Below are 24,570 nucleotides of genomic sequence, written 5' to 3'. Positions count from 1 at the left end.
CTAAAGACTCACTCTGATTGACTCTGGGCATTCAGGTTTTACTCCCTGTCTAGTAATAATTACACAGAAGAAAACTGACTTAACAAAATCTATTTTCCTGCTTGATTTCACTCTGCCGTGTTCAGTCATTTGAAGTTTAATTTTCTTCTACTGGAATGGGAAGAAAAAGGAAAGTTATTTTGTAGTGATATGTCACTACCAGGATGTCTACTGTTGGGGGTTGACTGTCTGTAAACTCCTGCCACATTTGTTCCAGTGGATAGTTTAAAAATGTTAGTTTACAGATTTATAAATCACATTCATTTAATGGACAACATGCTGCAGCTTTGTCACTGTGATGGAAGTTTTCATACTGGGCTCCAATTATGAGATCCTAAATCTCCCTAATTAACACACAAAATTATTTATTTAAATCTTTATGCCCTTTCCTCTAGATCACCACGTATTTCATGTCCTGATCATGGACCCAAACCTGCTAAGTATTGAGACTGATATCTGCTTTCAGAGGAGAAAGATCGTTTCATCATCTAATGATGTAAACACTATAAAATATATTCTATATTTTCCAGCAGACCTCTTGTGAAGTGTTTGAAAAGGAGCAGTTCCAGGACGATGCTGTACTGTTCATAGTCAAGAATGTAAAACTTTCAAGGAAGTTGAAACCATCCAGAGGCCTACAACAAAGCTTATCCTCTTCTCCAAAGTAGTCTGTTTACTATAATGTGGTGTATAATGGGCCCTGTGTCTCCTCCTTCTTGGCTTCCCAACAGCAAGAGCACAATCACAACGCTGATAATAGAACCGAAAGGGAACATTTGAAGCAAAGTGTCCCAAGGGTCAAACATATGATTCAATCTGGTGCAACATGGGTCACTTATGCTCCTTTTACTTAAATCCCTCTACTGTATGTTGTTGATGAGCTATCATACAGTCACCCCAGTCAAACTACTGCAGTGGTGTAAGAAGTATTCAGATCTTAAAGGAACAGTGTTTAACATTTCGGGGGATCTATTAGCAGAAATGGAATATAATATTCAGAGCTATGTTGTCATTGGTGTATAATCACCTGAAACTAAGAATTGTTGTATTTTTGTCAGCTTAGAATGAGTCCTTCATATCTACATAGGTAGCGGGTCCTCTTCATGGAGTCTGCCATGATCCTCCGCCATGTTTCTACAGTAGCCCAGAACGGACAAACCAAACATTGGCTCCTAAAGTAGTGTTATTATGGTAAGGATGGCATCTCAGCGAGGCGAACGGTGTTATCACAGTTTTGCACTCGGGGGGCTCACGTTACCACAGTCTTGAAAAGGGAGGAGTGAGCAGAGGGTACTCAGTTGGTTGCAATCTGCAACCACACCACTAGATGCCGCCAAATCCTAAACACTACCTTTTAGTAAAAGTAGCAATACCACAGTGTAAAAATACTCTGTTACAAGTAAAAGTCCAGCATTCAAACTATTACTTACTGTGCTAAAATGACAAAAGTAGTAAAGTATTAAAAGTATTATTATTAAAATATACGTTAAGTACCAAAAGTAACTTAAAACTTTTCCATTGATTTACAGGTGGCAAACGAGCAAAGAAACAAAGCAAGGCACCAGCAGTGAAGAAGAGCAATTGCTGGCAGGTAAACAAGATTGTAACAGAGAGCAGGGTTCAACATTTTAAAAAAAAGAAATCAGCTTTGCAAATGTTTTTGTGAGGAGGGCCTCAAGGATACACAAAATGCATTTGGTGAGTAACAGAAAGTAAAATCATGATATACTTGCAATATTGATTACATTCATTCATTTTTTTTCGTTTTTTTGAGACAGAAAATCTTATTGTCCGATCTCCTACTCATAACCCTAAACTAACTAAGACTAAAACTGTTTCTCTAACCCTAAAATAAACCTACAATCTCCCAAAAGAACACAATTCAAACCTAAACTAAACCTCTAAACCTAACAATTAATTAATTTGGTCAAATAGATGACCAAGAAAGTATCCTCATGTTAAGACATACAACACCGCCAAAGGTTGTATTCATTGATTACATTTCCAACATTTAACATTCAGTCCCACAAGTGGAAAATTGTTAACAGATAAGTTAAAAGCAATTAACTGCCTGATTCCTGTAAAGTGACTAACATAGTAAAAGGCTCCATTGAGTTCAGTCCAAAAGAAATTATCTAGAAGCTGCTGTTCCAGGCAGCCCCCTCCCCAAGTTCACAGAGAAAGAGACATCATTACGCTTTCTGTTTCAGTATTACTCTGGAGCAATACATGAACGTTAACACAGTACTCACTGTGTCTGAAAGCTGCCTTGTTTCCACAGCCATAGCAGAGCCAGTGAACAAAATAACATCACAAGATGCAGGGAAACTCTCCGAGTAACCTACGACCTCCATCCTGAAGCTGACACAGAGTGAGAGGCTGGATCTCTCTCTTCAACTGCCATAGGATCTATCTATCTATCTATCTATCTATCTATCTGTGCAGGTCAGTTGAAGCTGGCGGCAGCAGGAACACAGAAGCGCTGAGTAATCAGATCACACACACATCAAACAGCCTGCAAAGAGCTCTGCCAGGTTGGCAATGGATGGGAGAGGATCAGATAGAAGAAGAGAATGGGATTAAATATGTGTGTGTGTGTGTGTGTGTGTGTGTGTGTGTGTGTGTGTGTGTGTGTGTGTGTGTGTATGTATGTGTGTGTTTGTGTATGTGTGTGTATTGTGTGTGTGAGTTCTGGGGAATTTGTGAGCTTCTACTGAAATGAGACATATTTTTCCATTCAACATAATTGTTACATTTTTGTGATTTTCATGCAGGGCACACAACATGATGTGTTATGTGTTAACCCTCTGGAGAATAGGTTCATTTTGGTTAATATTTACTGACTTTCTATGCATTCATCAGCACAAACTCAGCTATAAGTCGGACTCATTTTGTGAATTGATCAAAGTATAAAGCTGCCAGAAACCCAAAATACAAGAAAAAATACACTAGAGCCTCTAAAATTAACACATTGTTAGTGATAAACACTTAAAATATTACTACAAGCCAATTGAGCCATGCAAACACCACGAAGCAAAGACTCACCGGACAGCCAAAAAGTGAAAATTGGAGGATGTTAAAGCTGTAAAAATTAGATCAAGCATACCAGAAAACATACAATTCTACATCACAATCATTCAAATTGACTAAGTACATGCATTTTTTTTACTTGCTTAGTGACCCCCTCTGCAATCATCATGCCAAATTTGGTGTTTGAAGCACTATTTGCACGATTTTACTGGAAAATTGATGTTACCCGCTCCACTATCTTCACTATATCTGAACACATACTAAACTTCCATAGGAGAATGTTTGCTTGTGCATACAACTTGCGGCATTGCCTATAAATATCATTATCTGTCATGTCTTCAGTAATGAAATGTCCAAGATATTTTACCTTATTAGAGAAATAATTTACAGAAAACATAACTGAATAGCTAACTCAATAAAATATGAAAACATTATAAAGTAAGTTGGAGTCCCTACTTCAGTATTTCTTTCTATAACAGTATATTACAGTATATACTGTATAGTGAGAATGGTGAAATGTTACCCAGCATTTCGGACTCTGCTCCTATTGGCCCAGCGGCGCACCACGTGGTCGGGTAGTCACGCGCTTTCCAGGAACCCGTCAGGAAGAAGAAAAACAAAACAAACCCGAGAGAGAGGAGAGGAGCTGTAACAGTAACAGCGTGTGGACTCCATTGAAAAGAGGGGCCTTATTATCCCCACATACACGAGGTCCGACAGAAGAAGTGAGACGTATGCGAAGGCGTCCTGAAAGTGAGTTATTGAGCCGTATTTTGGGGTGAACTTTGCTGAGCGGAGCGGTGGAGACGCGGAGGAGGATTAGCTGTGAAGCTAGCGGGCATGTTGTTGTTGTGTGTCGGGCTTCAGCTGTGGGATGAGGAAGGGGGCGGTCTGGAGGCCATACTGAGCTGCTGCGGGGTGAAAGGGAAACAAGATCTGCATCAGAAAACACACAGCTTTTGGGGGCAACGTGTCTCTTGTTGTTGTTGCATTGCAGCTTTATGGAGCTCTCTTGCAGGAAGTGTGCAGAAATGAAGCTATAGCTAACCTGCACTTCTTATGTAAGAAGAACGGCGTGTACTTTTCTTTTAAACAATCCGAAAAACATGCTGCACCTCTTAGAATATACTCACAGCTGTTTAACATGTAATATGTATGTTTAGTAGAACATAATTTAACTGTGTTTATGGTTTTAAAAAAGCCTCAGTGTGCCACAACAGTGACTTTTTGCAGGTACACGCCCCCCAACATAAGACAGACACAATGCTCGACACAGACAGAGATTTCATGTGATTTAAGTTAAATAACACAGCCGAATTAGAGTTAGGTCTCTACTAATGAGATATGTTAAATTACTTTTTCTCTGGGGTGATAGATTAGTTTGGATTTCCACCTTTAAGACTTAATGTGTAGTTTTATTAACCGATCCTGGCACATACACGTTTTGATTGTTATTTTGATGTTTATTCTTACGAACAAATGTCAGGGAATAGTGTATAATGTTGTGTTGTGTTGGGGTTTTGTGCTAGGTGGTGTATTTTACTTTAAATATCTTTTAAATAGAGCTATCTAGGCCACAGGCATGTTAGGCCTCCGACTTGTTTATCTTCTGCCTCAACCTAGAGTGAAACAGGCTGTTTATTATGTAGCAGTTTCCGGGAGATTGACAGTCGTCGCGGCCATTCAGGCACGCTTGGGGGCGGGACCTCATCTCCGCTCGACCAATGAGATTAGTGGATTACGTGGGTGTTGGCACAATGGTGTTAGGTTGAGGTTTGTTTTGCTTTGCTGAGGATCTGTAATGAGTGCAGAGACTGTGCAGATACTGGTGACATTTATGAATTTATTGATGCTTGTAATAGGTGATTTGAAATTTTTTATCTGCCTGTTAGATGGTGATGATGATGATGATAGTCAGTTTTAACAGTTTTCTTCATCTCCTTGTATTTTTATATCTGGTATATGTTTTTGTATTTTGTACTTTGCACTCCTAACTATTTTACTGCCTTTTTACTAACATGTTTTGCACTATGGAACTGTGATGCTGGAAACTTGAATTTCCCTCGGGATCAATGAAGTTACTATCTATCTATCTATCTATCTATCTATCTATCTATCTATCTATCTATCTATCTATGTTGAGATGTAGACACGTGTGCACTCTGACTGTGCCTCTTCAAAACAAATGAATCCATCACAAAGAGATGCATGGATGTAATTTGAAATGTTTTTTCTACTGTTTCATACCTTTTTGTGTAGTGTTATGTGTGTTTTTTCTGCTGGCACTGTGGTTGTTTATATGAGGTTATGGGAAACTGCAAAGCTCATTGTGATTTCATCAGCAGTTGCAGTGTCTGTACTAGAGCTGGCCATCCATTACTATCGCTATTGTGACAGTGCGGGATAAAGAAAACATTTGTAGACTATACCATGAACACAGGGGCTGGTACATATGTCACATCATATGCATCAAATTCAAGGTATCTTTTAAAATTCAAAATAGAAAGTAGCAGCGAGCACGTCTCCTAATCTTGAACAGTTTCGGGTGCCAGGTAGCAGTAAAATCAGAAGAAACTAATCACCAGCACTCACAGATAAAGAGTCTTTCTAAGTTTATTCTAGGCAAACAAACAAACACGTTTCAGCTATAAGCCATCATCAGCGCTGATGCGCTAAATGAATAAACTAAGAAAGACCTTTTATCTGAGTGCTGGTGATGTGTTTCTTCTGATCTTTTAAAATTAATTTTCCCAAGTGTTTAATTGTTCTTTGTTGTTGCTATTGTTGTTATTATTATTATTATCATCATCATCATAATTAATTTGGAACCATGTGCTTATGTGGTTAAAGCAGAGGATCCCAAATTGATAACAAAAGGAGCATTGTTGAATCTTATGTCTTACATATAACATGATCAAGAACACGAACTGTGTGTTCCTTTTCGCAAATGTTTTTCATTCACATTCAAAAGGGAAAGTTAAATGCCGAAACTTGTTCACACACAAAGCTCCCCTGCTTTATTGACAGTGGATTTGAGATCAAGACTTCTCCATAGACTTTGTCATTTAGATTTGACTGATGTGTTTCCTTGATGAGCATCACCAGTAAAGCTTTTCTTTTACTTTAAAAGGTAACTTTGGTATTTTTTTGTCATGTGACTTGTTAGCGGAATTAAACGGTAGAAACATGAGTAAGAGTTGGAGAGAAGAGTGCCTGTTGTTGTCAGAGTTTGTTGTGTTTGAGTACAGAAAGTGTAGCTTAGTGTTATGTCAAAGATTTTCAATGTCATGGCTGAATATTTAGATGATTTTGACAATGTGGATGCAATGCGAGATTTCAGAAGACTTCTCCTAGCGAGAGTTCTCCGAGCGAGACTTGGTTAGACACAATAACAAACAGACCAGATCAAGCGAAAGGTGAAGGAAAATGTTTAATGTCTCTCTAGGGTCCTTTCCATAATGTTGTCAGACACTTATGATAACAATCTGATCCTGTCAGTAGCAAAAACAAGCACTTTTAGTGGGTGTAAATTGACGGTGAGGAATTGCCCTGAGAGATTACATTGCATCCCGTTTAGCGTCTGCCGTCTGCAGCGTTCTCCCTCAACGCTGGACCAATGTCAAAAATTGTTGTCCTCATTAGACACTTAGACACAAACACATGGGAAAATAGGATCCATACAGAAGTTACCCTTTAACTGTACTTAACTCTGTGTCGTTCCCAAATAAACAGATTAATTGACCTCGTTCACAGCAGACATTTCGACCTGTCGTAGCAGGAAAAGCACAGGTGGGGCTTAAAACATAACGATAGCTAAGTTTCAGAAATGATTGCAATGCAGCGCCGCAATTAACAGTGGTATTAGTTACACCTTCCTTTGACACGTCAAAATGTCTGCTGTGAAAAAGGTCTGTTCAACTTAAGTTTCACTCCAAGCTTTTTCCTCTGGTATGGCTCTGGTGCAAAGGTTGCCCGGTGAACTGGAGAAAGAATTTGCACTCGAAGTGCATCTTGGTGACTGAGTGAGCTGGTCTCTCTAACCATGACTTCTAACCATAAACCCATCCTGTGATATCTATTTAATTCATCTTATCTGTCAAGCTGGGCAGGGTGATCTGACTTGAAATCAGGAGTGTTGCCTTATATAAGAGAGGAAAACGGCTCATATATCAGAAAAATGTTCATATGCTTATCATGATACTAATTTAAACATTTTTCTTTGTAAAATGCTGAAAGATGATGGTGATGCTGTGATCATATATCACAGTACGATTTGATTGAAACTCAATACGCAATTGACACATAGTCAATAATATTGATTGGATAGCCCTATTGTCACCAATCTACAAAAATGGCTGTATATGAGTCGTTAAAAGTCCCAACCTTTAAGCACAATTGGCTCTTAGTGAGCATCCGTATTCTGTGTGTCTGTACACACACATTTAGGAATTGTGGATTGATGACCTTTAATGATGCTTTCTGAGCTTCGCTCACATTTAGCAAACAGTCTGGCATCTCCTGCTTCTTATCTCCTAAGGAATCAGGGGCGGACTGGTATCAGTAGGTAACTCCAGATAAGACATTGCTGATTGGCCTACTTGGATCACGTCCAATGTTGTGAGGCGGAGAATGTGAGCTGTTTGCATGATAGTGGAGCTACGATCGCAGTCACCAGTAAACTCCTATTTTTGTTCAGACCTGAACTAACAGAGAGGGGAGGAAACATGCAGTAGTTGGTTGTTGAAAATAAGATGTGAATATTAATTGTTATTTTTACTTGATAAATGACAACTAATGAATTGTAAAGCGTGTCATTATCAAGTTTGTATTCAGTTTTCTTTCTGCTATTCGATTCATTCATTAATCCGCTCATATAGGCACGGCGAAACACATTTTATTCTATCTATCAGATAAGACTGCGTCCCCAGCTGATGCTGCAAAGAAGACAGAGCTGTTGTCCGAGTCTATTTTGAGCTCATAGTAAACAGCCGCATGTGTGAACCTGACATCGACACAGGAAACCGTACATTTGTAGAGAGATTGCATTGTGACCCCACTTGTCAAAGTTAGTTGTCAAGGGATGCTATAAAGAACAAAGGCACATTTCGTAAATCGTGTAAGAAGACATTGGATATATTCAACATGTGAGTTGCAGCAGTCGAGGGATGCAGCCACAGTACATCATAACAGCATAATCAAGTCAATCATATTACTGAGAGTGAGGGTAGTGTTTTGTTACCTGGACTGGATGGGTGAAAGCCCTGGCCTTGTTTCAGACTTAACTAAAATGGTCTATCCCCTATGCACTTCTGAGATGTAAACATGATGCTGCAAAAATTCTGTCCTGTTTAGCAACTTCTGTTTTCTTCAGTTTATCTGTCTTTCTTTAGCGAACATTACTCTCAGTATTAGGGGTTGGAATCACCAGAGGCCACGCGATACGATATTATCACGATACAAGTCCCAATATTTATTGTGATTGTAAACATTTTGCGATATGCTTAGTATTGCAATAAGATATATTGTGATATATTGCGATTTATTATCTTTTTTCAACTTCAAATTGTGTTCTGTTTTATCTAATCAGATACAGTTTTTACTCTGTTCATCTCAGAGTTTTCCTTCACATATCTTGAGGTCAGAGGTCAAGGGACCCCTTTGAAAATGGCCATAATAAATGTATTATGGTGTGATCTTTGCAGGGATCTGTACCAAATAAAGACCCCCCCCCCCTCCCCCACACACCTTTACTATGTATACGATTTTTCCATTTGTCATAGCCGTAAAGGAAAAAAGAAAACCCTTAAAGTCTTGTAAAGACTAAAATATAATATAAGAAAATCTGAAATTTTGAACCCTGACCTAAGCCCACAGGTTAGACTGTTGTGACCCTAAACCAAGCAAAATCCTTAAAGTATAAGGGCTAAAAGAAAATATCTAATAATGCTGGCAGTTTTCATCACTGAACTAAGTCTGACCAAAGCCTGAGAGAGACATTCAGCTTGAGTCTTTTGGGGCCTGTCAGGCTCGGTCATAAATATCCGGCTCTACATCACAGCCTGTGTCAGCTACTAAGCAGTGAGTTGGATTATATTAAAGTCTGCTACTGGAAAATATTCAGTGCAGCTTTGCCTGGAGAGGTGAGGAGCGTTGTGACTTGTTTTCTGCATGTTTGTACACACACAGGCTTTCTGTTACCTTCTGTGATAGCAAAGAGTGTGGATCAATGCTGCTGGCGTTACTGTTGTGTTCAGGCCGTATGTTTCCTCATTCTGCTTCTGCTACAAGTGACACCAGACACAGCTGCCCTGGAAAGAAGCACACATTGAGATATGATAGTGATCACAATTTTAATTTCAGAGGCTGAGCTTCCAGATATACTGTTGGTCATGAAACGAAAGTGTGTGTATAATGCAGATGCATATTTATGTGCATAGACTTGTGTGCTTGCATGTGCTTCGGTGTTTGTAAAGGTGTTGCTTTTACAATCACTGTTGTACTCGTAGTGTGTGTCGATATGTTTTCTGCCACTTCCTGTCTCTATGCAAAGTGCTGTGTACACAGGGGGACCGAGCTTTCAGCTCAGGGGTGAGAAGTTCATTTGAGTCAGTCAGCACCCAGTGAGAGGAAGTGATGTCGTCCCCCTGGCCTCGGAGGCGTGGGATTGGTGTAGGATAGTGTGTCAGCTGTTCACTGCAGGGGTCATGTCTCCATGCAGACTCTCATTTATTTGCTATGCAAAAGCAGCGAAGGGCCCAAAGATCAGTCCATGTGTTGGTGGTGCAGGAAAGTGAGAGAACGACAAACAAGCAGAAAATGAGGGGAGGGTGCAAGTGAAGTGATTATTCAAAATGAAGTTAAGGTTAAGCTTGATGTACGCAGAGCAAATCGGAGGCTCTCTGAACGAATGTGGGGAAGCAGTTGGGTTCAGAAATGTTGGTACTTTCCGACAAATAATGGGGGCAGGGATTGGAGTACACACCAAATTTCTTAAGACGCTTACTCTCTCAACAACTTCCGGCAGCTACTGGGTAGACCGAGAGCTGTTGTATGCTTTGCTAATGGACTTGCTGGTTCGGTATGTTAATTGGACAAAGAGCATCCTGTAAGTCATTTAAATGCAGACAAATATTTAGAGATTCATTCAATACCAGATGCCCCGCCGCTGCCTTTACAACAAGAACAGTATTAACAACACCGTTTTCTTACTTCATATTAGAGCTGAAACCTTTAGTCGATTAATCAATTAGTCCATCGACCGAACAATAACCAGCAAGTATTTTCAAAGTTGATTAATCATTAAAGTCATTCTTTAGTTATATCATCATCACTGTGAATATTTGGTGCTGTTTTATATTATTGTAAACTGAATATCTTTGGGTTTTGGACTGTTGGTTAGGAAAAACAAAACTTTTGAAGACGTCACCTTGGGCTCTGGGAAGCATTTTTACTATTTCCTGACATTTCATGGACTGAATGATTAATAGATTAATCCATAAAGTAGCCATCAGATTAATAAATAACGCAACCATGCAACAGTTTCTATAACACTTAACTGAACGGTCCACTTACTCTCTCATCTATGCACACAACAGGTGATGTCTACTTGAATAAAGTCCTTTCACAGGGACTGACTGGGGAGACTGTCTGCTGCATGGCAGCGAGGATTTCTGGCCCGGGCTGGCTTTCCCATAGTGATTAATTGACTCATTAACGAGTGCACTGCCAGAGCCTTTCCTGCACTCTCTGTTTGTTTCCCTGTTTTAAACCCAGAGTGAACACATTCGAAAATATGTGTCTTCTATCTCTGGCTTGATTATCATGGTAGTTAAAAGTGATTTTATCATGTATGTATTTTTATAAAACCTCCATGGATTAAAAATCCCTAATACAAAGTGTAATAATTAACCTTGTTTGCAGTTTGCACTGGGACAGATTGGCAGCAAGGCTGAGCTGCAGCACTGTATCCAGCTCTCTAAATACATCCATGGTCGGGATCCTTTAGAACAAGGGTTCTCAAACATTTTGGGGCCAGGGACCCCTAACAGGGAGAACATTTTCCAAGGACCCCCTCTTAATCGTAACACAGATCAAGCATATATGCTTACTATCATTTGCACTCTAAGATGCCATTTGAAGTATTGGTATTCTAAAACCTTTCAACCTAAATACTTCAGACATGTTTTATAGTGATAAACAGAAACACATTTCAATTTGAATCATGTTAAGATAAGATAAGATAAGATGAGATATTCCTTTATCAGTCCCACAGTGGGGAAGATTGCAATATTATTAAATGTTAATAATACCATGTATATACCCTTAAACAGCGGGTGATTTTATTCAAATTGCATTTGGACTCAATGTGACAGCATTTATAGCCTACATTTCAAGTAATTGATCTTAAAAGCTTTCAGAAAATGAACAGCAGCAAGACGGGTATCGTCCTAATAAATCCAGATATTAAAACTTACCAGTGTAAACCTGACTTTCAGTAAGTGCATCAACTTAAAAATAATGAACTTAATTGCTTTGTCACAATAGAGTGCTGCTGTGACACCTAACACCCGCAAATGAGTCAATTTCTTTTTTAATGGGTTTTTAGTTAGATGCCTGAAATAAGGTCTTTGGTTAACACAAGCTGAAGAGATTTCAATATTTTGTTCTACGACATAAAATACACAAATGAATACCCCACTTTTGAATTTTGAAGCCTTTATGTGTCTTAAAAAAGTTAGCAACCACCTTTTTTAAGACACATAAAGGCTTCAAACTTCATGGGTGCATTGGTTACCATGATGATATACCCTGGTTAAATGTGAGCCAGCCTCTTAGTCAAGCCCAAACATTAGCGTATTCTTCTAATACAATGGTTTGTATGATATCTTACGAAATAGTTATTCCTCCCTTTTCATTCGTTTTCCTACGAATGTTCAGCAACACCTGTCAATTTCCGCTTGTTACATGCATACAGTCTTTTCAAAATAAACTTCCATCTTCACAGGAAACAACTTCCTTAAGTTTAGGCAAGAAAACTACTAAGTTAGGCTTTGGAAAAGATCGACTTGGGTAGGTTTAGGCAACAAAACTACTTAGTTAGGCTTCGGAAAAAGGTTGTGGTTTGGGTTAAAATAACTCCGGAAGTGGCGTTACTTAAGTACGTAAGTTATATGACATATAAATCAACGTTGACTACTGGTCTCACACAGGGTACGAACACCGGTCTCCTGAGCGAAAGTCCGGTATTTTTTGATCCATCCACCCACCCTGATCTCCTCCATACATGGCGTTGGCCGCTCTTTATATTCCCTGGTTCACGATTACGTGAATTACACACAAATTTATTTGGTGGAATATACACAAATTGCAGTGCATTACTTTTCATACGTAGCTATAGCTACGAGCAGTGTATGAGAACAGCCTGCAAAGATAGCTGGCTAACCCACTAATCTTGCTTCATCATACAGGCCCCAGAGCATCAGTATATTTAGTTCTTAAGTCTGTGAAAGCAGAAGTGGATAAGAGGGACAGAGGAGGAAAGATTACGAGAGACTGGCTTGGCCCAGCGCTGTGTTGACTTTAGGTCCAGCTCTAGAGATGGAGACAGAAGGCTCAGCCTCCCATCCAGCAGTTATCAGCAAACAGAGGGATGCCTGGAGGCAACAGTTCTGCACTTTTAGACGCACTGGGACAGTGTTTCCCATGATGTGTTCCTTTTTAAGATACAGAAACTATTTATGTTACAAACTAAGGCCTGGCTGTTGCTATTGTTGAGTAGGACTTTTATGTGGAGTTAAGAGTATTATTGAAAACCCAAAGTAGTTTCAGTTTCATTTACACTGTTTTAAAGTGAGCAGTTGCATCTGCAGTCCATATGCGACCTTGCAACTGAAGTCCACTCCCCATTTCAGTGAAGAGGGGGCAGTGATGAATTAGCTTTTTTGACCTTCAGTGTGTGCCCACTTTAAGAGAGGATGGGATGTACCCCTCCCTTACAAAATACTGCCCGTTTATACACTTGTTTATGCAGCTGCATGGTGAGATAACACAAGCAGCAGAGAGAGAGGGGTGCTGCATGGCTGGCAGTAAATGAAAGGACACTGATAATAAATAATGGCAATAAAGTAATCGATGAAAAGGTTTGTAATTCTCAACTTACAACAACAAACTGCTGTTGTTAGCCTGCTAGCTCCTAAAGCTTGTTTTGGCATCGCACCAACATCAATTCCTGTCCCACATGCTTTTCGCCGCAGTGTGCATGTAAATGTCACCTGGCCAGTTCTGGTGTGACCACACTATAAGACCTGCCTTACAGTTGAAAAAGGGCTATTGTTGTATCCTCCACAATTATCTCAGCTTCATAGAAGGCAGACTAGATGTATACTTCCATATCTGCAAACCACAAAGGAAACAAACTGGTTGTCTGTGTTGTTGCAGCCATTTACTTTCAGCTCTCGTATGAATAGCTCTCACAGTACATTTCAGAGAGGCAAAACAACTCTCCATATAAATAAGTTTGTAAATGAGGGTGGGATAAATAATCAGTACACGGATATATTCAGTTAAAGTCTGTATGCCTCGTGCAGTTTGGTGGGGAACAAACTCAGCAGCTGTGGTTAAAATGTACCTGCATGCTACTGGTGGCTTATTTCTTTGTTTTCGCCTCTTTTGATTCTTCTGCTCTGTGCACTCTCTCTGTTTTTACCACAGACCTGAAGCATACAGAGAACCACACAAGACCACAACAGACCAGACCAGACCAGGTTGAGCCCAAACCTGACTGACACCCCCCCCTCCCCTTTCCCCCCCAGCCTTGCAGGCTGCATCCACCGGATCGTCTCCTTTTATCAGTAATTCATTGCACTGATCGGACGACCTCAGACCTCTGGGACTCGACAGGACGCCCAGAGGTTCTCCTAACTGGAGCTCTAAGCTGTGCCTGGCAATGCCTCAGGTAAGAGGGACTTCCTCCAGCACAGGCCTGTGCAGTTTGGAAAAGTGTGGAAAAAAGAATGTATTTGTTAGGGCTGTCAATCAATTAAAATACTTAATCGCAATTAATCACATGATTGTCCATAGTTAATCGCACATTTTTTTTCTGTTCAAAATGTACCTTGAAGGGAGATTTGTCAAGTATTTGATACTCTTATCAACATGGGAGTGGGGAAATAGGCTTGCTTTATGCAAATGTATATATATATATTTATTATTGGAAAATAAATTTACAACACAAAACAATGAGAAATATTGTCCAGAAACCCTCACAGGATTTGTATTTAGCATAAAAAATATGCTTAAATCATAACATGGCAAACTCAAGCCCGACAGGCAACAACAGCTGTCAGTGTGTCAGTGTGCTGACTTGACTATGACTTGCCCCAAACTGCATGTGATTATCATAAAGTGGGCATGTCTGTAAAGGGGAGACTCGTGGGTACCCATAGAACCATTTTCATTCACATATCTTGAGGTCAGAGGTCAAGGGACCCCTTTGAAAGTGGCCATGTCAGTTTTTCCTCGTCAAAATTTAGCGTCAGTTTGGAGCGTTATTTAGCCTCCTTCCTGACAAGCTAGTATGACTGGTTGGTACCAGTGGATTCCTTAGGTTTCATAGTTTTATTGAGCCTGCTACAATCTAAACATTGCAAGTTGCGTTAATGTGTTAAGAAATTGGTGTTGTTAAAACGAATCTGCGTTAACACATTATTGCCTTAACTTTGACAGCCCTAGTATTTATAAATGTACATGAACTTGAGTGAGACCACATTGAATCAAGGACTCTGTTTATCAGATTTTGGTTTTGGTGATGATGATGTCTACTTTTGTTTGTTCACTTCAGTATTTATTTATTTCTGTTGGTTGCAGCCCAGCACCAGTGGGATGGAGCCTCCCTTTGCTGACGCCTTTCAAAACTACTCGTTTGCTGATCAGGCCCTCACCAGCACTGATCTGCTCGCCACCAGCTCTGACCCAGATTTCATGTACGAACTGGTGAGTCGGTGTGCACACACACACACACACACACACACACACACACACACACACACACACACACACACACTCTCGGACAACACAGAGAATTATTAAACTAATATAAAAGCATAGGCACGGTTAATAGCTCTTTGTACAACTGTTACTATTGCCCACACCTTTAAATATACAAAGATACATTCACACACACACACAAACACACACAAACACACAAACACACACAAACACACACACACACGCACACACACACTAACACAAACACACACACAAACACACACATTCATCTCACCAAGGCCCTGCAGGCATCAGACCTTGCTAACCGTCCTTTGAGCAAGACTTCTTTTCAGATCAGTCACAGCTGCTCATGCTGCGCAGTCACCGAGTTGCATTTGAATGAAGGATCATCGTTTAAAGATCATCAGTCAAAATTCAATTTCCTCATGCATCACATAGTTTTTTAATCCCTTTTATTGTGATGGAAACATAAATAAATAGGCATTTCGACTATAGTGACGAGCAAATATTGCTGTCAGGAATTCCTCTAATAGGCTTTTGTTGTAAAAATGTAAATGTTAAAGGGGAGTTTTTTCTTTATTTCATGCTACTGTCGCATTACAATGCATGCTCATGGGGGATCTCTTGTTGGGTCTCTAGATTATAGAGTACAGTCTAGACCTGCTCTATATGAAAAGCGTCTTGAGATAACTTCTGTTATGATTTGACGCCCAAACTGCATGTGATTATCATAAAGTGGGCATGTCTGTAAAGGGGAGACACATGGGTACCCATAGAACCCATTTTCATTCACATATCTTGAGGTCAAAGGTCAAGGGACCTCTTTGTAAATGGGACAAGCTGGTATGACATTGTTGGTACCAATGAATTCCTTTGGTTTTCTAGTTTCATATAATACCAGTATCGTCACCCTTGCTTTAAAACTGAGCCCGCTACAACCTTGATTATGTTAATGTGTTAAAGAAATTAGTGGCGTTAAAATGAATTTGCGTTAACGCATTATTATTACGTTAACTTTGAGAGCCCTAGTACAAACTAATCCCCTCAAAACAGCTCGCTGGTTGTGGCAAATAGAAAGTCGCACCAATTTTGAAGATCCATGTGAGACATGTAGAGGAGTTGCCACAGAAACTGCCACAGAAGAGCTGCAGACTCTTTTAATGTGGTCCTCCAATGTGTCATCATGGTAAACGGCTTCTTTTACCTTGCCATGCGGTGCAGTGGAAAAACACTCGCACCGTGTCAGCGCAGCTTGAGTGGTCACAGTTGCTCACGGCTCGGCACGAGTATCCCCACCCGTATCAAAAAACAATATTAGGTTACATGTTACACAGCACACTAGCTCCCAACAAACACCAGAGAGGATTCAAAGGACAGTAAATGGCACGGTGATGTTTTGTTTTTGTTCCTTTTTTTTAACTTTTAAAATAAAAAAACTTTTGTCTTACATGTTAGTAGACTTTACAGAAGAAAGCCCATCTCCTCTTTCACTCATATCAATATTTCCAATCATTTGTTTGGCAAATATGCTTCCCAGATTCTCTCACCTTTTACAGTGGTTTTTAGTCATAGTTAAACTAGTAGTGAAAATTGTATGAATTAAAATTCCATTGAAAAACTGTATATAAACGTTTGCATGTGGTCAGCTTGGCTGCCAGGGTAGCATTTAAAACAGAGAGGCTCGTGTCTAATTGTTTAGCAGCAGTGTGACAGGCTCACAGGTGGAGGTGGGCGAAGTGAGACGGCTCACGTGTCACCAGTGACGCTGTCAGTCGCAGGTGTCTACCTCAATTTACTGTCTACTGTAGACCAAACAATAGTGACTCACTGCTACGCTCTCTTGCACCATAGTAACACATTAATGTGATGATGGAGCGTAGGATGAACTGTCATCTTCTTCAACCCTCCAGTTAGTTGTCACTGTGGACAGATATGGCTTCTGTAAACTCTTTTACTATGTATGTGTACAAAGTGTTGTTATGATCTTCTCTCTCTCTACTGTATAGACATGAAAAGATCTGATATTATCAACCAGCAGACCCACACCACTAATTTGTTTTGCCTCATCTTGGTCAAATTCAAACACTTCTGACAGAAAAACAAATGAGAAATGTCGTCACACTTCTGCTCCGTAGACATTCACCCTGTAGGCAGATGCTGATATGAATTCATAATGTAATTTTCTCTGCCAAAATGTCCATATCATAATGTTGTGATAGAAAATTCAAACAAAATTATACAATTGAAACTTCAGCTTCAGAGTTTTAGCATACTGTGATGGCACAGTATGTACATTATCCCGCTTATTACACGGCTACTTACTGAAGAAATCAATATTTGGACACAAAAACGGTCCGCCAGAGTCCGACATCTGAACTGCGCCCATAACAATGCTATACATTGCAGTGGTCTGTTATACAGAAATTACAGACCGCAGAACGCTGTGATTGACCAATCAGAATCGAGTATTCAACACAGCCATGTAATAATTCTTTATAGCAGACTGTTGCTATGTATAACAGACCGTTACTATGGGCGCAGTTCTGATCTTGGAGTTTGGAGGACCATTTTTGTGTCAAATTATTGATTTCTTAAGTAAGTAGCCGTGTAATAAGCATGATAATGTACAGCTAGCGGGTCATTGATGTGAAAGAATCCCCAATAGACCATCTTCTAACCCACCGCCTGCTTGATTCACCTCCATGTTTTCCTGCTCTCTGCAGGACAGAGACATAACCCACCGGCAGAGCCCCTGTGGGGACAGCATCGTGGGGGTCGGGGACGGAGGAAAGGAGATGGAGGGCAGTGTGGATCAGCTCATGGGTCTCGGCGAGTGTGAGACGGTCTGCAGCAGTTCAGCGTTCGAACAGTGGGACTCCTACTGGGAAGACCTCACCAGGTACTGGATTATTTATTTATGTGCAGTGGCTTATTTTAGATCGAGTCAAAAACAGCAGCAAGTAAATAAGACATAAAAACATACTGATGAACTTAATGGAGCTCAAAGGTCATACTGTGTTCCAGCTCTCCTCCAACTTTCTGAAGTTGAAGGTGGCTTGCATTGCCAATCATTGTGCTTAACATTATTACCTATAGGGAATGGGAATCGCTGAGCATTCTGGGCTGCGCTGCCACTTTTGGAGGGTAGCATACGGAGCTAGCTGTCAATCGTTCATCATCAGAAATGTAAAAAGTACGTGGGAAAGAGACATACCTATATAAATAGAAGCTGACAGAGGCAAAGGGGTGATATATTACAAAATTTCAAGGTAGTTTATGATATCAATCCTTACGAACTAGGAGGACTTTGACAGTTTGCCACCCATTACGGTCACTGATGTGTTTTGGCGTTAGTGAACACCTGTCAGCAGTTCAAAATATGTAAATCTTTGGAGGCCGATGTCCAATTTACAAGCAGGTAGGTATATTACCTTCAGATCTACAAGCCAAATGCCAACTACACTATCATCCGGACAAAGATAAACTAGCTAATGTTATGTTAACTGAATGCAAACAAAAAGTTGGCTAATACTGCATATTTAATCTACCGGTATCTTGCATAATGAAATTTTTCTTAATGTCAAGTCAACAAACCCCATGAAAAGACCCAAACCAACCATTAATTAATCCTACTAATTAAGTGTTGTCGTGTGTAAGCCTTAAATACTTACTCCTCTGTGCCATAGAGCTCCATTATTGTCCAAAAACTACTGAAAATGCTTCAGTGAGCCGCACTGCTGCACTGTTTACATTTTCCTTCATTATGATGGACATGGATACTGTAGATGATTTTGAGCCAACACGATATACACCGTCCTGCTGCTGTAAATACTCACTAGACTAAAGCACCAAATGTGTATTAATGTGCAGCTGAAAATACACAAAAGCGTTATTTTCTCCTGCTCAAGTAACATTTAATAAAAACTGAAGTGCCTAGCCGTTTAAAGAAATTACTGAGTCATTTAGAAAAAAATGACAGGGTAGGGACATTTTTTCAACAGGGACAGTGTGTACACCACTACTGAGTGAGTACTAAGTGGTTCCCTGCATCATGTGGGCTCAGGATGTTTGATCTTTACTGCAGGAAGGCAGATGAGAAGTCAGTCTGTGAATATTACGCGATAGGACAGGTGCCTAAAGGATTTTATAGCAGTAAAATTCACCATCACTGATCGGTAATCGTCCAGGCAGGTCTGACACAGACAGAGGATGATTTGAAGGTTTTGCTCGAAGGCAGCGGGTGGTTTAAGAGGCCAGTAAACACGAAGCAGCTGGCTGCCGCAGTCTCCTGAGATCTCAGGTGATGCTCCGTCTGTCCTGCACCCATCGTGATGCTTTGCTGCCAAAATAGTTTGTGTACTCTCTCTTGTGATGTAGAGTGTCAGCTGAGAGCAGACAACAGTTTCTAAAGTCTAAAGGCGATTAAAGCTGAGGTGGAATAGTGCTGGTCGTTGCAGGGTTGGGAGAATCTGCTGCTAACAGGGTTGATTGAGGTCATGTTTAAGTAGAACAGAAAAAAAGTGCTGTATCTTTTTGGCTAATATTGAGTGAGTCAATCTTTTACAACCTTGACTGTCCAGATTAATCCCACGCCGCTGTTTGGTAGCTTCAATGTCTCATGGAGCGTTTTTTAAGTAGAAGTCATATTCTCTATGTGAGCTCTGAGGTACCTTTGCTCTTTACTGTGGTTTTACCAAACAGTTTTCTTCATCAGACGAGCGACATAAAGAAATTAAAGCAGTGACTTTTTTTCGGACATTTCAGACATTTTTTACTTTTTTTCTTCGGACATTTTTATCAGACTTTTGTCAGACATTTTTCAGGCTTTATTTTTATTTTTATACTTTTTTTTGGGTGTCAAAACTGTAACTACCAGGTGTAGCGCCGCCTCTGAACTCTCTGTTTGCCTCTTGGATCTATTTGTATGTTGTGGTATGAACAAGTTTGACTACCTTCAGGTTTCCAACACTTGTTACTAAAGTTGAAAACCATATGTGAAGAGATGCAAAATTCGCTCTAGGCAGTATGAATTGAAACACAGATGCATCACTCAGACTTGAATCGTTTCAACTTGAAAAATTTGCGCTTGTGCCATTGCAGTTCTAAATAGTAGAGAAGATATGTCTACATCTAGGGCTGCAACAAACAGTTATTTCCATTCTTGATTCATCTCTCAAAGACTGGAAAATACTGAAATGTTCATCAGTTTTCCAGATTCCAATGTGACATCTTTAAATGTTTTGTAAATGTGTTTAAGTAGATTTTGGTGGATTGTTTAGACGGAGTAACAGAAAGTTTACGAGAAGGTCGCCATGTTGTTTCCTGTTTGAAATGACAAGCAGAAAACCAGGGACCAATCAGGTACATTCAACGATAGGGTGCGTCACCGCTTGTGGCCAGTTGAGTGGAGCAGCGCTTCCGCTAGTGTCCTTGCCGGACCTGGTGGACATGTACTGCTGGATTTAACAATATAGACATTACCACTGACTATTTGTGTAACAATGCAGCCACAAATTCACAAACTGAACACACACGGTCCAGCCATATACTCAGTGTTGACCGAGTTTTGTTTTGCCATATTCAGGCTTTCTCTTCTACATATTTTATAGGTTATATACAATTACAAGTCAATGAAAACGTTCACTGTTGATAGAACTGCATGTCTCTGTGCAGATACACACGGCTGGCCAGCTGTGACATCTGGGGAACCAAAGAGGTGGATTTCCTTGGATTAGATGACTTCTCTAGTCCCTACCAGGACGAGGAAGTGATTGGTCGAACCCCGACGCTGGCTCAGCTCAACAGCGAGGATTCGCAGCCTGTGTGTGAGGCGCTCTACCCCCCTGCTGACCTGACCCTGCCTGCACCTCAGTCTCAGCCGTCCCTGCTTTCCTGTCACAGTAAGAGACCCCTGGTCCCTGGCCAGGGATCGGGCCCCGTCTCTGCACGGCCGTCCCCAAGCTCTTCCTTTTCCCGTCCTTCCCGCAGCCTTCTCCCAGACTTTCCTGAAGGCTCTCAAAAAGCCACCAGACCTGTCCCCTCCAGCACTGAGACTATGGCCAAGACCCAGAACCTCCTCAGTCTCACCCACGACCACGGCCAAGCTCAAACCAAGCCCCAGGGGCGGGGAACCAAGATGGCAGCCCCAACTTCTACCAGCACTCACTTTGTGCAACAGGCTAAAGTCCGTGTGTGTGCTGTGCATAAAACTCAGCCCGACATGCCCTCCCAGATGGATTTTGAGAGGTCAGATCCACCTCTACCTCTCTCCCAGCCCCAAGACAAGAAGGCCTGCACTTCAGCGAGTGCCACCTTGGTGGTAATTCCTGCTGCTGCAGCCAGCTGCTCTGCCAGCCTGACGAGCTTTGAGAGGAGGGCAGATGGGACAGGAAGGAGGGAGATACCTGTAGGCTGGTCTGCCACCATGCCTCAACTGGTCGAGGCGAGCCAGGCTCTGGAGGGCAGCACCTCTGGGCTGGTCAGCAGCGGAGACAGTGTGGCAGGGGCTAGCGGCGGTGGCGGCGTTCTAACTGTCGAGTGCACAGAGAAGAGCAAGGAGGAGGAGCACAACTACTCTCTGTTCCTGACCCGCAGACTGGCCAGCAGAGCCCACTCCCAGGTGGAAGAGGACGAGGAGGAGGAGGAGGAGGAGGAAGAGGATGAGGAAGAACCGGAGGAGGAGGAAGGCGACGGGCTTGAGATGGATGACGAAGACCACGATGAGGGTTTCGGCAGTGAGCACGAGCTGTCAGAGAATGATGAGGAGGAGGAGGAGGATGAGGAGGAGGATGAAGACTACGAAGCTGACAAGGACGACGACATGAGTGACGCCTTCTCTGAGCCAGGTAGCAACCCGTCATCTTGTGTGACCAATCACTGGCTTGTCATTATTTCAGAAATTTGTTATTTATTTCTTAAATTATTACCTTTCTGTCTTTATTTCCCCTTAATTCTCGTCCACTGTCTTTCTGATTTCCTCCCTATTCCCCCGTCTTGCTTTCTCCAGGCTGTGACATGGAGCTGATGGAGGACATAAAAGGCCTGACAGCAGGAGTCTCCAGCCGGAAAAGAGGCAAGCGTCGCTACTTCTGGGAGTATAGCGAGCAGCTCACTCCCTCTAAACAGGAACGTATGCTAAAGCCATCTGAGTGGGACAGACACACGCTGCCTAGCAACCTGTACCAGAAGAACGGGCCTCTCCATGGTATACATACACACAGACACACACACACACACAAAGTTGATCAAACGCAAATTTGTTTGAACGCCACTAATTTCTTTAACGCATTGACGCAACTTGCAATATCGAACTTCCGGAGGTTGTAGCAGGCTCAGTTTTAAAGCTGGAGTGAAGATACTGGCTTCATATGAATCTACAAAACCTAAGAAATTCATTGGTATCAACTATGTCATACTAGCTTCTCGCAAAGGAGGCTAAATATATATAAATATATGAAAATAGGTATCAAAATGTACCAAAGGGAGATTTGTCAAGTTTTTAATACTCTTCTCAACATGGGAATAGACAAATATGCTTGCTTTATGCAAATGTATGTATAACAATGACAAGTATTGTCCAGAAACCCACACTGGTACTGCATGTACCATAAAAAATATGCTCAAATCATAACATGGCAAACTGCAGCCCAACAGGCAACAACAGCTGTCAGTGTGTCAGTGTGCTGACTTGACTATGACTTGCCCAAAACTGCATGTGATTATCATAAAGTGGACATGTCTGTAAAGGGGAGACTCGTTGGTACCCATAGAACCCATTTTCAGTCACATATGTTGAGGTCAGAGGTCAAGGGACCCCTTTGGAAATCGGAAATGCCAGTTTTTCCTCGCCAAGTTTGGAGCGTTATGTAGCCTCCGTCACGCCAAGCTAGAATGACATAGTTGGTACCAATGGATTCCTTAGGTTTTCTATAGTTTCATATGATACCAGTATCTTCGCTCTAGCTTTAAACCCGCTACAACCTAAAAATCGCAAGTTGCGTTATGTTTAGTCAAAAGCTTGATGAGAATCTTCAAAGACTTTTAGATTATTGTATTTTTTACATTTCATTTCACAGCCTCAATCACGCCATAAAACGTATCATTTATGCCTTTTAGTGGAGACTGCAGTGCAAGTGTTGAGTCTTTCAGAGGGACTGTGACAGTTTTTCCACAACAGCAGCTGTGCACAGCATGCTGCAGTGATACCACAGTTTAAGTGATCGCATTGCAAATAACAGGAGCATGTCTAATTTCTCACATAAACGGCACAGGCCTGCAAAGCATTTCTCTTGCATTCACGTCTGTATGTATTTTATCCTTTTGTTTGAATATTCTTTGCATATGTAGAGGATGACTCATATTGCATTTTGATATTTTAGTAGCGGTTTTCAAAAAGAAAAAGCACTTCAAGCTTGTGGCATTTGAAAATTCAGTTTGGTCCACCACACCATGATCATTTTCTTTCTTACTGAATATAGATCCACTGCAGCTGTCAGCAACTGTGATTGAATGGAAAATTACAGTTTAAGATCTGTTTGCTGCTGACAGCAAGAAAATCTCTAAATGCCCTGATAGATATTTAGTGAATCCACGCATTGAATTTGATGTCAGAGTCATCTCTAATGCCTTCTTTTCATTGGTTGCCATGAAGGAAAGTATATGCTGAAGAAGTCTCGCCGCACAGACGTGGAAGACCTGACTCCCAATCCACGCAAGCTGCTGCAGATCGGCACTGAGCTCCGCAAACTGAACAAGGTGATCAGCGACTTGACCCCCGTCAGTGAGCTGCCGCTGACCGCACGACCGCGGTCACGCAAGGAGAAGAACAAGCTGGCGTCCAGGTAAAACATGCACGCTTGTACAGTACGGACACACCAGAGTGGCACAGACCTTTATGTACAATCAGTGTATTTTAGGGTATAGTTGTAGTCAAGATGCTTATTCTGGAGCATTATGTCATGTTTCCCAGTGCCTACTGTTTGCTAAAAAGAGCTCTTTCCTGTTTTGCGTTAGTAAAGTCCACTCATCTGTTGTGTATTGTAGAGCTTGTCGTTTAAAAAAGAAGGCCCAGTATGAAGCAAACAAGGTGAAGCTCTGGGGACTCAGCACAGAATACGGTACGTTGCCTACGACAGAGTTTTTACACCAAGTTCATCAACCTCTGCATCCATTTTTTTCATGCCTTGATATAGTTTGTCAAATGTATTACTCTAAATCTACTTGTGTCTATTTTTAAGCTTTGTCACATTCAATATTGACCCTCTGTTGATGAGTAAATACGGGTATTGTCATCAGCTGTTCCTGAGTGCGTAATCTTATAGTTAAAGCTTGTTTGTGTGCTCCACCACGTGTCCTCCTGTAGATCGGCTGCTGTTTGTGATCAATGCCATCAAGGAGGAGATAGTTGCCCGAGTGGAGGACTCATCTCCGCGTCCGACCAACATGGCTGACACTCTGGAGAATCTCATCCAGGAGACACTCGGTGAGAATTAAAGA

The 24,570-nt window shown here is 41.2% G+C and overlaps 1 protein-coding gene across 2 annotated transcripts in view; it reads left to right on the top strand.

Moving 5' to 3' along the window:
• The first annotated feature begins 3,665 nt into the window (after window positions 1-3,665).
• Window positions 3,666-24,570, top strand: part of crebrf (creb3 regulatory factor) — a 30,455-nt gene continuing 9,550 nt past the window's right edge. Inside the window, exons 1-9 of one of the 2 annotated variants that reach the window (XM_037747955.1) lie at window positions 3,666-3,822; window positions 13,780-14,023; window positions 14,935-15,060; window positions 17,799-17,974; window positions 20,749-21,920; window positions 22,082-22,279; window positions 23,726-23,915; window positions 24,118-24,191; window positions 24,437-24,556. In XM_037747955.1, the coding sequence (XP_037603883.1) occupies window positions 14,015-14,023; window positions 14,935-15,060; window positions 17,799-17,974; window positions 20,749-21,920; window positions 22,082-22,279; window positions 23,726-23,915; window positions 24,118-24,191; window positions 24,437-24,556 (2,065 nt within the window). In that variant the 5' untranslated portion in view covers window positions 3,666-3,822; window positions 13,780-14,014. The remainder of the gene's footprint in view (window positions 3,823-13,779; window positions 14,024-14,934; window positions 15,061-17,798; window positions 17,975-20,748; window positions 21,921-22,081; window positions 22,280-23,725; window positions 23,916-24,117; window positions 24,192-24,436; window positions 24,557-24,570) is intronic. The other variant, XM_037747956.1, reaches the window with a different exon arrangement.

This window comes from Sebastes umbrosus, chromosome 17 (assembly GCF_015220745.1).
Source record: "Sebastes umbrosus isolate fSebUmb1 chromosome 17, fSebUmb1.pri, whole genome shotgun sequence".
In the NCBI taxonomy this organism is placed as follows: Eukaryota; Metazoa; Chordata; class Actinopteri; order Perciformes; family Sebastidae; genus Sebastes; species Sebastes umbrosus.
The sequence above is the reverse complement of the archived record's forward strand: the minus strand, read 5'-3'. Positions and strand labels throughout refer to the sequence as shown.